This window comes from Microtus ochrogaster, chromosome 2 (assembly GCF_000317375.1).
Source record: "Microtus ochrogaster isolate Prairie Vole_2 chromosome 2, MicOch1.0, whole genome shotgun sequence".
NCBI lineage: Eukaryota > Metazoa > Chordata > Mammalia > Rodentia > Cricetidae > Microtus > Microtus ochrogaster.
This window is the reverse complement of record NC_022010.1, coordinates 21249699-21262865: the sequence shown is the minus strand read 5'-3', so window position 1 is coordinate 21262865 and position 13167 is coordinate 21249699. Positions and strand designations below refer to the sequence as shown.

At 46.0% G+C, this 13167-nt stretch overlaps 1 protein-coding gene across 6 annotated transcripts in view; it reads right to left on the bottom strand.

Annotated features, from left to right (window-relative positions):
* Positions 1 to 13167, bottom strand: part of Cux1 (cut like homeobox 1) — a 333866-nt gene that overhangs the window by 28416 nt on the left and 292283 nt on the right. For 4 of the 6 annotated variants that reach the window (XM_005344582.2, XM_005344581.2, XM_026784688.1 and 1 more), the window contains 2 exons: positions 9877 to 10065; positions 3369 to 3633 (listed from right to left, as the gene is read on the bottom strand). The exons of the other annotated variants lie outside the window; for them this stretch is intronic. In XM_005344582.2, coding sequence (XP_005344639.1) covers positions 3369 to 3633; positions 9877 to 10065 — 454 coding nt within the window. The remainder of the gene's footprint in view (positions 1 to 3368; positions 3634 to 9876; positions 10066 to 13167) is intronic. 6 annotated transcript variants of the gene reach the window in all.

Genomic DNA, 13167 nt, shown 5'->3' with positions numbered 1-13167 from the left:
CAGGCTGGTCTCGAACTCACAGAGATCCGCCTGCCTCTGCCTCCCGAGTGCTGGGATTAAAGGCGTGCGCCACCACCGCCCGGCTATTTTAATTTTTGAAACTGTGTCAGGATAGTCTTGATTTTGGCTCACTTAGTCTGGCCTTGAACAGAGGATCCTCCTGTTCCAACCTCCAGAGGACTGGAATTCCATGGTGTAGTTACTGGCTGGCCCATTTCTTCCAGCTCCATCTTATTCTGATGGTCCATTAACCAGCTGCTTCCACTGTGTTGCAGCAAGCATGGTTCCTGGCATGTGATCATATTCACTGACTAAATAAATGAAACTTCGTTGGAAAGCCATTTATTGGATGTAACCCAAGGTGGGAATCTTGTAACTTCAGCTCTGAGCCAGAGACTTCTGTCAGGCCTCTACCCAATGGTGTATTTTCAACTGATTCCCTACTCTGAAGGGAGCAGACTCAGTGGGGAAGTCAGTTGATTAAGAAGGAAGGAGACTAAATATATGCTTTTATTTAGCATATATATTTTTTATTCACTAAAAAAATGTGAGTGGGTATTTTGCCTGTATATATCTGTGTGTACCACATGTGGACCTGGTGCCGTTGGAGGTCGGAAGAGTGTGCTGGCTCTCCTGAAACTGGAGTTACAGACAGTTGTGAACCGCTGTATGGGTGCTGGGAATCAAACCAATGTCCTCTGGAAGAGCAGCAAGTGCTCTTAACTGCTAATCTATATCTCTCTAACCCCTGAAACAAGTGTGTGTGTGTGTGTGTGTATATATATATATATATTTTTTTTTTAGTTTTTCTTTGAGATAGGGTCTCACTATATATATATATAGTCTGGCTGTTCTGGAAGTCACTATGTAGACCATGATAGCCTCAAACTCAGAGATCTGCTGGCCCCTGCCTCCCAAAGGCCACCATGCCTGGCTTAACTAAGTTTCTCTGTGTAACAGTTCTAGTTGTCCTGGAACTCGCTCTGTAGACTAGGCTGGCCTCAAACTCTTAAAGATCTGCCTGCCTCTGTCTCCTGAGGGCTGGGATTAAAGGCATGCGCCACTACTACCCTATGGACTTTTAAATTTTAAGACACGGTCTTTCCAAGTTTCCATTGAACTTACTCTGTAGCCAGGCTAGCCTTAAACTGTAAACCTTCTTTCATTAGCTTCCTGAATAGCTGAGGTTATAGACCTGTCCTAGGCTTTATTGAGGGGATGTGGTTCGGCTCAACATATGAGAACCTTGGGGCAGTTGTTTACCTGGTCCATAGTTAAATGTTTTTGCTAGAGTGAAATCAGAACCTCATCCTAAAAGTTCATTCATTCATTTGTTTATTTATTGAGACTGGGTCTCTACACAGCTCTGGCTGTCCTGTAACTTACTATGTAGACCAGATTGGTCTTGAACTCATAGAACTCCACTTACCTCTGCCTCCCCAGTATTAAAGGCCACTTTGCCCAGCTTTTTAAATTACATTTCCTTATTTTGTTTGGGTGTGTTACCTGCATGTATGTACGTGTACCACATGCATGCCTGGTGCCCATGGAGGCCAGAAGAGAGTGTTAGATCCCCAGGAACTGGAGTCACAGATGGCTATGAGCCACCATGTGGGTGCTGGGATCTGAACTCTGGAGGAGCAGCCAGTGCTTCTACTGCTGAGCATCTCTACAGTCCCCATCCTGAAGACCTTAGAGCTGTGAGGTTCTGATAGGTCCCCAGGAAGATCCAGGCATAACAGCTTTCCTAGGGTAGCTTCAGGAACTTGGAAACTGGAGGCCCAGTCCCTGGTGCTGTGATGGGAAGGTGGCTTTGCTCATAATCGGTTTTCATGCCTTGTGACATCAAGGATACCAGTGGGGTGAGCATCCAGTTCTGTTCTGCCCAGTCAGGAGATGACAGGTTAAGTGTGTAGCTAAGCTAAATCTTATAAATTGCATGCAAGTATGTCTCTGCCAATTACTAGCTACACAACTTAGATAAATAAGTGTGGGCTTTTGAGTTTGTTTGCTCTCAAGCTTCTTTCTCAAACAAGGCTTTAGTAAGTAGGCCAGGTTGGGCTAGAACTACTACCTCAGCCTCCCGAGTGCTAGGTTTACAAGTGTGTACCATCATGCAAGTTCTTACAGGACCTTTGGAGTGAGAGAAGGCAGAGGTGAATGGGCTGGATGTGGCAAAAGGGTAGTACAGGATCTCTGACCTTATACAGCAGCCTCGTTAGTAGGTGTATAGGACTTTTCTTGGTAAAATACAACTAGTGATCTGGAGCTTGAGTACTGGTTGGAGGGCATACACTTATCTATTTACTTTTGGAGATAGGGTCTTATTCTGTATCCCAGACTAGACTCAACTTTCCATCCTTCTGTTTTTCTAGATACTGGGGTTAAAGGTGTGTAGCACCATGGCTGGCATTATCTTCTAAATTTTAGCTTATTTTCTTGAGTGTAAGTGACAGAATGCAGGGCCTTTTACTCAGCAGCTACACCACTGCAACCTCAGAGTTAATTTCTAGAAAAGCTGTACAGAAAAGAATGTTTGGGAGGCATAGGGGATTTAAACAAGGTCTTGTCCATGCTAGGCAAGGGCTGTACCACTGTGCCACACCCCCAGCTCCTCACTGGATTTTAGACAAGAGCTCTATTGCCAAGTCACACCGGAACGTAGGCCAATTCTCAACTATCTGTTCATGGTTTATTTTCTCTTTGTATGTGTGTTTGAGGTACGTGTGGCAAAGCCACATGCCATGTGTGAAAGTCTGGACGGCTTGCAAGAGTCAGTTCTTTCCTTCTGTGTGTGGGGCCAAGGATCAAGTTTAGGTAGTCAGCTTGGTGGTAGGCATCTTTACCTGCTGAGACACCCTACCAATTCCTAGCTTTTAAAAAAAGACCCTTAGGGCTGGATGTGGTGGTACACGCTCTTGATTTCAGTTCTTGGGTTTGAGGCCATCCTGGCCTATGTAGCAAATTCTAGGCCAAACAAGGCTATGTAGTAAGACACTGTCTAAAGTGATGATGCCACCACTGGCAAGATGGTAGGCATATAGAAATAGAGATAGCAACAGATAGAGGCACTCTGCACAGACATCTGACAAACTGAGTTCCACTCCAGAAGCCCTTAAGGCGGGTGGAGAGAACTGAAACCTGAGAGTTGTCCTCTGACCTCCAGTCAACACAAGCATGCACAAATGCACGCACATGCACAATAATAAAGTTTCCTCAGTTCCCAGAGGAATTGTAGCCTTTTTACCCAGCTGTTCACATTGTACAATGTTTTGGCCTTGGGTGTGCCTTCAGAACCAAGGGCCACACTGTGCTCTGTAGGGTGTGTTCTCATGGTCTAGGCTTTGGAGCTCTTGATAGGGCTCTACCTGTAATTATGGAACCAGTTGATGACGGTGCTGGTCTTCAGATTGAGTTGTGTGGCAAGCTCCTCGATTGTTTTTGGTGACGGATATGGCTTCTGCTGATATGCTCGCTTCAGCGCTTCTTTCTCCTCGGGCGCCAGCACCACTCGAGGTTTCTTCAGCTGGTGTTGTGGCTGAGGGCTAGAGCCTTGACTGTAGTCAATGCCCACAGAGGGGGGCTCACAGGGCTGGCTGTCACTGACAGAGCTGTGTCGCCGCTTCATGTAGGCTGTAGGGAGAGAGAGTGAGCAGGTGAACTTAGGGATAGCTTGGAAACCAGTTCAAAGCCTCAGCTCTGGGAACAGAGCAGGATGCTGAAAAACCTGTAGGCTGAGTGTGGTGGGACAACATATGCAGTCCCAACAGTGAGGAAGCTGAGGCAGGAGGATCATGAGTTTGAGGCCAGTCTGGGCTACATACTGAGATGTAATGTGAAAAAAAGACAAAAACAAAATAGCTGGGGTGTCGCTCAGGGGTAGAGTGATTAGCATATATGATACCCTGGGTTTGAGCCCTAGCACTCAAAACTAAATCTAACACCACCTCTAATAATGCCCTGCAGTGGAACCATACTGTCTGTCCTCAGCAGATACTGAGGCTCACTCTGATGTCATGTGAGGTCCTAGCTATCTCTGGCCAACCTGACAGTTAGTTAAGGGCTGTGGAAAGATTCAACTTGATGAATACACTGGTGGCAGGGACACTTGGGGTACCTGAGAGGGGCACTAATGGAGGTCACTGGACAAAGCTTGGAAAGGGCTGAGAGACTTTCCAAGAGAGGATATTCCAAGGTCATCTTGAAGGATGATGTTGGTTCATCTAGAAAATATAGGCTCTGGCATAGAAGACAGTAGAAGACTGTAACTGCCTGGGGAGATGGCTCAGAGGTTATGAGCACTTGCTGCTCTTCCAGAGGTCCTGAGTTCAAACCACATGGTGGCTCACAACCATCTATAATGAGATCTGGTGCCCTCTTCCGGCAAGCAGGCATACATACAGACTAACACTGTACATATAATAAACAAACAAATAAAGTTTTAAAAAACAAAACAAACACATAAAGAAAATGGAAATCTAAACTGAGGTGGTGAATGCTTATAATCCTAGCACTTGACAAGTGGAGGCAGGAGAATTAGGTAGGTGTTCAAGTCATCTTTGGCCTGGACTATGTAAGACCCTGACAAGAGAAAAAGAGTAGGAGAAAGAAAGAAAGAGAGAAAGAAAGAAAGAGAGAAAGACAGAGAAAAGGAAGAAAGGGGAAGGAAGACAATAATAATGGAAGCCAATGACTGAGATAAAGGTAATATCAAAATGGAACCCTAACAGACCCCAGCATGGTGTAGGAGGGTCTTCTTTCTATGTGTTGCTTTCATTGATCGAATAAAGAAAACTGTCTTGGCCTTTTGATAGGGCAGCCCTTAGGTGGGCGGAGTAGACAGAACAGAATGCTGGGAAGAAGGGAAGTGTGGCAGATGCCATGATTCTCCTGCCCAAGACGAACCCTGGCTAGACTCATGCTGGTAAGCCATAGTCAAGTGGCGATACACATTAATGGAAATGGGTTAATCAAGATGTGAGAGTTAGCCAATAAGAGGCTAGAACTAATGGCCAGGCAGTAATTTAATTAATACAATTTCCATGTGGTTATTTCAGAGGTTAAGCTAGCTAGTGCTGGGAACACAGCCCTCTCCTCCTCCTTACAACACCAGCACATCACCACAGGAGATTTCCAAGGAGAAGCCAAAAAGGGCCCAGAGGGACAGTTAGGGGCTATTGGTCCTATAGAAAGGGCTCAAGAACCTTGAGGGGATGGACTGACAACATTATCTAGCACCACAGGAAGGAATGTTAGGAAGGACTAGACTGGACTTTGTACTTGGTAAATATGGGGGAAAATAAAACCCACAGAACACAAGAGGATACGTGGTATTGGGCGGGAAGGAAGGAAGCAAGGGTGGCCAGTGAAGTTGCTATCTGTGTTGGGAGGCTGAACTACAAACATAGGCAATTGCTCTGGGGAGACTGAGGTGGAAGAATTTTTGTCAGTTCAGGTTCATGAGGGGTTACACAGTAAGACCTAGTCTTAAAAACAAGGAAGGGAGGGAGGGAGGAGAGGAGGGGAAGAAAGAAAGGAGGAAAGAAGAAATGAAAAGCAAAGATGTGACTTCTAGAGGGTAAGTGCAGGGCTAGGAGTGACATTTTAGTGAGTGAGTGACATGAGTGTGGCTCTGTGGTAGAAAATAAACTTACTGCACACTGGCTCTGAGTTTGGTCCCAAACGGTTCCTCACAAAGATAAGGAACAAATTCTAAGTGGAGGAGAGAGGCTATGGAGAAAGCATTGGGGAGGAACCCAGATGGCTAGACTGAGGCAGGATCCTGAGCCTGGAATCAGAAGGACAGTTGGAAACAGCGATCGGGTCATGGGATAATGGTAGTACCACTGATGTCTTTCTATAGGAGGCTATGGGGAGGGCCATCAGGTCTGTGGAGTAACACTGAGGACCCCACAGAAGTTAAAGGCAACAGTCTGTTAGAGGTAGTCCAGAGGCACTTACCAGCCTACGGGGGACAGAGGAGTGTGCCTGGAGCACAGCCCTAGCAGGGGTACTCAGGGTTGGAGGAGTGGAAGATACTTGGTGAGAAGAGGACCATAACCAGAGAAGCAGAAGGGGATGCCAGAAATTCAGGGGAGCCATCCTGGGTAAGTGGAGCAAGAAGTGAAATAAAGGCAGGATATAAGATAGCTGGGGAATCAGGAGTCTGAGTTTAGGATCTGGAAGGTGGAAGAATTTGGTCTGGTAACAAAGTCAGGCCAAAGTTGAGGAGGAGGTCTAAGAACTTGATACCTGGGTGCTGGACTGAAAAGAAAGACCATCCATGTGGGACATTTCCTGGCTGACACAGGACAAGGGCATGGTCAAAAGCCATTGGCTTGTGAAAATGTAAAGTGATTGACAGATGGTGCAGATAGGAGTTTTTCATATATGAAGGCAGGATGGCGATGGATCCGGAGGAAGAGATCTTGCTTAAGGTGTACCCTGAATGAACATGTAGGTATACGGGGGAAGCACAGTGGTGGAATTGAGGTCCTGGGATGTTGTGTGGGCTCTCTGTTGTGTGCCTCTGTTACAGTAGACAGTGCTTGGAGCCACAAACCACTGTGATTGCTTTAGCAAGGAATTGGTCACACTACTCATCTCCCCACTCCTGCCATGTGTGTGTGTATGCACATGTGTACATAACACATGTGGAGGCCAGAGGACAACCTCCAGCAATGTTCCTCAGGTGTCATCCACCCTAATCCCTTTTTAAATTATGTGCATGTGTGGGTGAGACAGGGTGGGGCAGTATGTAGCATGTGCAGTGCTAGAGATGTCAAATTCCATGGGTCCTGGGTTACAGGTATCAGCCATAAGGTTGCTGGGAACCGAATGAGGTCCTTTTTAAGAGCAGCAAGTGCTCTCAGGCACCGAGCTGCTTCTTCAGCCCTCCCTTTCATTCATTCATTCATTCATTCATTTATTTATTTATTTATTTATTTATTTTTTTCGAGACAGGGTTTCTCTGTGGCTTTGGAGCCTGTCCTGGAACTAGCTCTGTAGACCAGGCTGGTCTCGAACTCACCGAGATCCACCTGGCTCTGCCTCCCGAGTGCTGGGATTAAAGGCGTGCGCCACCATCGCCCGGCCCTCCCTTTCTTTTAGTTTTGAGACAGAGTCTCTCATGGGTCTGGCACTCATTGAATAAGTTAGGATGGTCTGCCAAGGAGCCCCTAGGATCCACTTGTCTTTCTGACTCCCTTGTGTTGGAATCACAAGTACATGCCTGTCTTTTTTTTTTTTTTTTTAAAGGACAAGATCTTTCTATATAGCCCTGGTTGTCTTGGAATTTACTGTGTTGCTATGTAGACCAGGCTGGCCTTGAACTGCAGAGATCCATCTGCCTCTGCCTTCCTGTTGGGATTAAAAGCAGGTGTGACAACATACCCCACTTTATTTTTATTTTTTAAATAAAGTGTGTTCCAGGCCTGAAACTCAGGTCCTCTTGCTTGCAATGAAGCACTTTATTGACTGAGCCATCTCCATTTCTCTCAATATCTAGTCCTGGTTATCATTTGTAGCCTAGGGTGGTCTGGAATTCATGGTCCTTCTGACTCAGTTAATGGAGTGCTGGGATTATAGATATGTGTCTCCATACCTGACATTTTAACAGAATACAAGTTAATCATTCTCACTTTTTGCATAACTGCCTGACTGCTTCTTCTGTTTCTAAACTCTTGTTCTCTGGAGAGGTTGGTATTTTCATCGTCCTTGGTTGCAAGAAGAGAGCTTTATGCTAGGTAGTTAGTGAACTCTACCTACTATTTTATCACCAGGAAACTATTGGGAAGGTACATCCTGGGGGCTATGGATGGGGATCAGTAGAGGATTCTAGTCCCAGCACTGCATAAGCCAGATGTGGTGGTGGGTGTCTCTAATCCTAGCACTCCAAAAGCTGAGGCAGGACCACTAGGATCCAGGATAGCCTGGGCTACCTAATAAATTGGGGGGGGCTATGATCAGGAGTTCAAGGTCACTTTTGGCTACAAGAGACTGTCATATATATGAGAAAGAGATGGAGAAGGGAAAAGGGGGGGTGGTGAGGTGAGGAGAGCCAACCTCTAGATTAACAGTTCTCAACCTGTGGGTCACAACTTCTCTGGGGGTGGAATGACCCTTTCACAGGGGTCACCTAAGACCACCAGAAAACACAGATATTTACATTATGGTTCGTAACAGTAGCAAAATTACAGGTATGAAGTAGCAACAAAAATAATTTTATGCTGGAGGGGTCACTACAGCATGAGGAACTGTATTTAAGGGTTGCAGCATTCGTAAAATTGAGAACCACTGTCCTAGATACTCAGGAAGTGACAGTCATCACAGGCACCAAGGGGAGGACCAAGCAGTAGCACCTGCTGTGTTATTGACAGGTCAGGTGCCCAGTTGCCTGAGAAGGTTAGTGAAGGCTTCCCTATCTAGTAGCTCCAGTTAAATGGCTTAATAGCCATTCTAGGGACCTTGGATGCCCGAAGGTGTGGGCTCCACGAAGACAGTATCACTTTTGTGACACAAGATGGCACCAGAGCCCACGTGGAGGAAGCTGGAGGCATGGAAAGCCTGGAATATCTAATCTGGGGTGGGGAAGGGGAAGAGGCTATAAAAGAGCCTCTTGTAAACGTCTGAAGGGACAGGGTTCAAGGTGGCCTGGTATAATACCTGCGGTGGCTGGTCTTGGCTTTGACAGAAGTGGGGCATTTAATACTATCTGGGTAAGTACTGGAAACTGTTGGAACTCAGCAGCACTGTTTACTAGCTTCTTTTGCTTGTTTTCTTATTCTTGAGCTAGGGTCTCACTAAGTTGCTCAGTCTGGTCTACTCACTCTGTAGAGTAGTTCTGATAGGTCTTCCCTTCTCCATAAGATTTCCTCAGGCGTACTGTGTAGCAAAGATGACCTTAAACTCCTGTCTTTATTTCCAGAATGTTGGTGATGAAACCCAGGGCTGTGTACATGCTAAGAACTGGGCTATAGCCTATGCTCCTGTTTCAGCCTCCCATGCCCTATTCCTGGATTGTCTATTGTTTCTTCATAGCATTCTCTGTGTTTTTTGCATGAAATTTAATACAGTAAATTAAAAAATTGGCAAGTCACTAGGCTTTCCAAGTATGTGGTGTTGCCTGGAGCTACCCTGGAGGCTATGACCTGAATCACACCTTAGGATGGGCCACATCCAGTTGAAGTGGCCCTTGATGGGTGGAGAGCACACTGCTGATAGGCAGAGGCATCCTGAGGTCCCAGTGTGGCAGACCTTTGACATAATGGTACCAGCAATGGCAGCTCTTCTCCCAGCTTTCCAGGGTCAGGGACAGAACCCAGGGCTTTCTACATGCTAAGAGAGTACTCTACCACCCAGGCTAGCCCCAGCCTCCTCTTTACAGGTATGTACTATCATGTCTGGTTCAAGTACTTTCTCTCTTGTATTTCCTCCAGTACTGGAGGTTGAACCCAGGCCTTCTACATGCCAAGTAAGCATTCTATAAACTAGTTACAATCCCAGCCCATCAATATACATATCTTAATGAGCTCTTCACCATCTTCACAAGCCTTTAGTCTGAGGTACATACCCAGAAGATGATGTAACAGATGTAATAAGTGAGCTAAAAGGCAGCCAGCAAATGAGCCATTACCACAGACTGTGATGTGCTCAAGGGTCACAAAATCTTTATTTATAGACTCTTAGCCCCAAAGAGGGACAAGTCTCCCTTGTCTTTTGAGCTACTCATTGGCTGTACTCGCCTAAACTAAGGTGCCCTGCTTTACAGAGTCCTGATCAGGATGAGGGACCCATGTCCCTCCATCTCTGTGGAAAGACTTCCAGGAAGGATGTGTGGGAATGATGGTGCCTGGGTGGCAGAAGGTGGGCAAGTACCTTTCTTCTCCATCCGCTTCATGTCCATCAGCTTCTCCACGTTGTTGGGGTCGTTCAGCCATAGTTGCATGCGGACAAAGGGCTCTCGTCCTTTCAGACTGAGCTTATGCCAGGGCTTTGGGCGGGCAAGGAGGTCGGAGACAGAGCCCTGGGTGAGCCCCAGGATGGTCTCCCCAAATAAGCGCTGACCTGGAAAGCAGATGTGAGGGATGGTCACTGACAGACAGGGGCAAACAGGTGCCCAGAACCTGAGCTAGACACATGGTTCAGTGGCCCATAGTCTGGACTGTGGAGGCCTGGCTTACAGCAACACTTTGTAGAAACATTTTTCTTTAGTTTTTATAGGCTGGAGAAGGAACCTAGGGCTTTGTACATGGAAGGTGAGTAGTCTATTATTAAGCTACACCCCTGTCTCTTACTGGGGGATTCTAGAACTTCAGTACTGAAACATTTCTTTCACTTGTCTTCTAACAGTTTCATTGGCAAGGGAATTAGAATACACTTGCGTTCTACCTGTATCGACAAATGACTATGCTTTCGGAAAAGCTTCCATACACACTTGTAATTCTAGCACTTGGGAGGCTGAGGCAGGAGGATCAGAAGTTTTAGGTCAGCCTGGGCTACATAGGGAGTTGCAGGTTAGTCTAAACTATACATCAGTAGCCTCATGAGAAAAAAAAGAAAGAAAAGAAAAACTTCCAGGAGCCAGGTGAACTGAGGGTGACCCCTGCAGTCTATTAGAGGCAGTGAAATCCCTAAGCACAAATCAGAAGGTGGAGTGGCAGCTGCTCAACTCTCACAGGCAACTTCTAACCAGAGGCCAACTGGGTGTCTTGTTATGATTAACAAGGCAAGGGTCTTACTGAGAAAACAGGCACTTGACCCCTGGGTCACAGCAGGAGGGAAAAGGGGTCTGGAAGTTTTGGGTTTGAAAGGCTCACTGGCTTCACTGCTTTTGCAGTCTCAGCTGCCTTTCTTAATGGGGCTCAGAAGACCAGACCTTCCCTGGAGCCCTGTCTTCTCTCAGGCAGGATAAACAGCCTGCTCTGGGATGACTACAGGGCAGGTGGCTATGGAGGCTGCAAGAGCTCCCAAGCCTGCATTGTGTCACAGACTTAGAAGAAGTGCTTGCAAGCTGGAAGAGATGGCTTACCTTGTGCAAGCATGAAGAACTGAGTTAGATCCCCAGAACTCATAATAAAAAGTTGGGCATGGCTGTGTGTGCCTATAATCCCTGGACTGGGGAGGGGAAGGCAGGAAAACCCCTGCAACTCAATGGTCAGTCAGTCTAGCCCTAACAGTATGCTTCAGGGTCACTGAAAGATATTGTCCCAAAAACTAAGAAAGAGTTTGAGGAAGACAATCCACATTGATTTCTGATCTCCATGTGTACAACATGCGTGCACATATACATACAAAGTGGGTTTGCTTCCTCATTAAAGCCATTCCTCTGCATGGTGGAGAGAGGGCTGCCATTTTTGTTGTTGTTGTTTTGTTTTTTGAGACAGGGTCTCTCTGTGTAACTGCTCTGGCTGTCCTGGAACTCAATTTGTAGACCAGGCTGGCCTCAAATTCACAGAGACCCACTTGCTTCTGCCTTCAAGAGCTGGGATTAAAGGTATGTGTCACCACTAAAGTTATATATCAGAATCTATTATGACCTATATGGACTGATGGGAAGAGCTTGAATGAACAAAAGCTACTGTGTGGAAGTGGAGATTGGGATTAGAAAAGCCACCATTTGGTCTAACACAACATCTGGGATATAGGATGCTAAGCAGAATGTGCCAATTCCACACTGTGGCTAGAGACTATGGAGGCTGACTTATGCTATCTGTGGTAATGTCTTCAGTTATGAACTGAAAACACTATAGGGAACATCCAGAGAAAATGATGTGGCACTATAACTATAAACATAGTTGACTGTGTGGCCAAATTTAGTTTAGGGGATACCCCCCACCCCATTTTAACTTAAATTTACCAGGTTAAGGTTATAGCTCAGTGGTAGAGCATTTGCCTAGAATTCCCCAGTGAGGAGCTAGGAGTGTGTCAGTGGTTGAGTGTTTAAATAAACACACCAGGATCCAAGGTTAAGTTGGGAGTGCATCTGGATCTTGACCAGGGGTCATCTCTGTTGCCTGATACAGCTTGATGCTGACCACTCTGTGACCACAATTACATCCAGGGTCTTGTAGGAAGGCAAATAACTTTCTCCACAAGCCTTAAGAGCCACCAAGGGGGACTACTTCTGATTGCTAAGCCCAGGTGATGGGCTACAGGCTTTCTTGGAAGTTTTTCAGGGTAATAATTGGTCCTATGTAGCACTTGGAAGTGCTGTAGGCCAGCAGGGTACTGCTCTAGCTGCATGTGATATAAGCCAACTAACTTTCCAGTAGGAATGGAAGATGGTTAGTGATGCCAAGGAGGAGGCTCCAGTGTTTGTCACTTCCAAACTGTGATCTTACAACTTGGTGGTTTGAAAGGAGATTTTTTTTCTTCTGCTATTCTCAGTGTTTACATGGAAGGATGCTTTCTAACTGGGAGTGGGTAGCAGGAGTAATCGGCCTGCTTCCTTGGACTTGTGACAAGTCTGTGAAGAAGGGGATGACTCAAGTGTAGGAACCCTTCCACATTTCAATAACCGATGAACATATGGGCTTTGGGCTGTTCTCAAATCAGCAGCTAAATTTTCATTTTTTTATGAATGAATGATTACAATTGTTCCCAGGGGATGTTTCTTTTTTCTGTGTTCTGTTTTGGACAATAAATTGCACATAGGGGACATAAATGTGACATAGGGGAACAAGAGGATGGTTGGGCATGATTCTAGACTGTAAGTCACTGGCAGACTTCACTGAAACTCAGTAGCAACTTGTGTGTGTATATGTGCACATGTGGCAGCCAGAGGACAATTTCGGTGTCATTCCTTAGGGATAGTCTACCTTCATTTAAATTTTTTTCTTTTACATTTATTTATCTAGGTGTGTGTATGCGTGTGCGCGTGCGCTTGCGTGTGCGTCAGCCAGAGATAACTTGTAAGAGTAGGTTTTCTATTCTACTCTGTGGGCTTCAGGGATTGAATTTAGGTCATTAGGTTTGACAGCAAGTGCCTTTATCCATGAGCTATTTTTCTGGCTCTCACCCTGTATTTTTTTTTTTTTTTTTTTTTTGGATACAGTATTCTGTCTGTGTGTATGTCTACAGGCCAGAAGAGGACACCAGACCTCATTACAGGTGGTTGTGAGCCACCATGTGGTTGCAGAAATTGAACTCAGGACCTTTGGAAGAGCA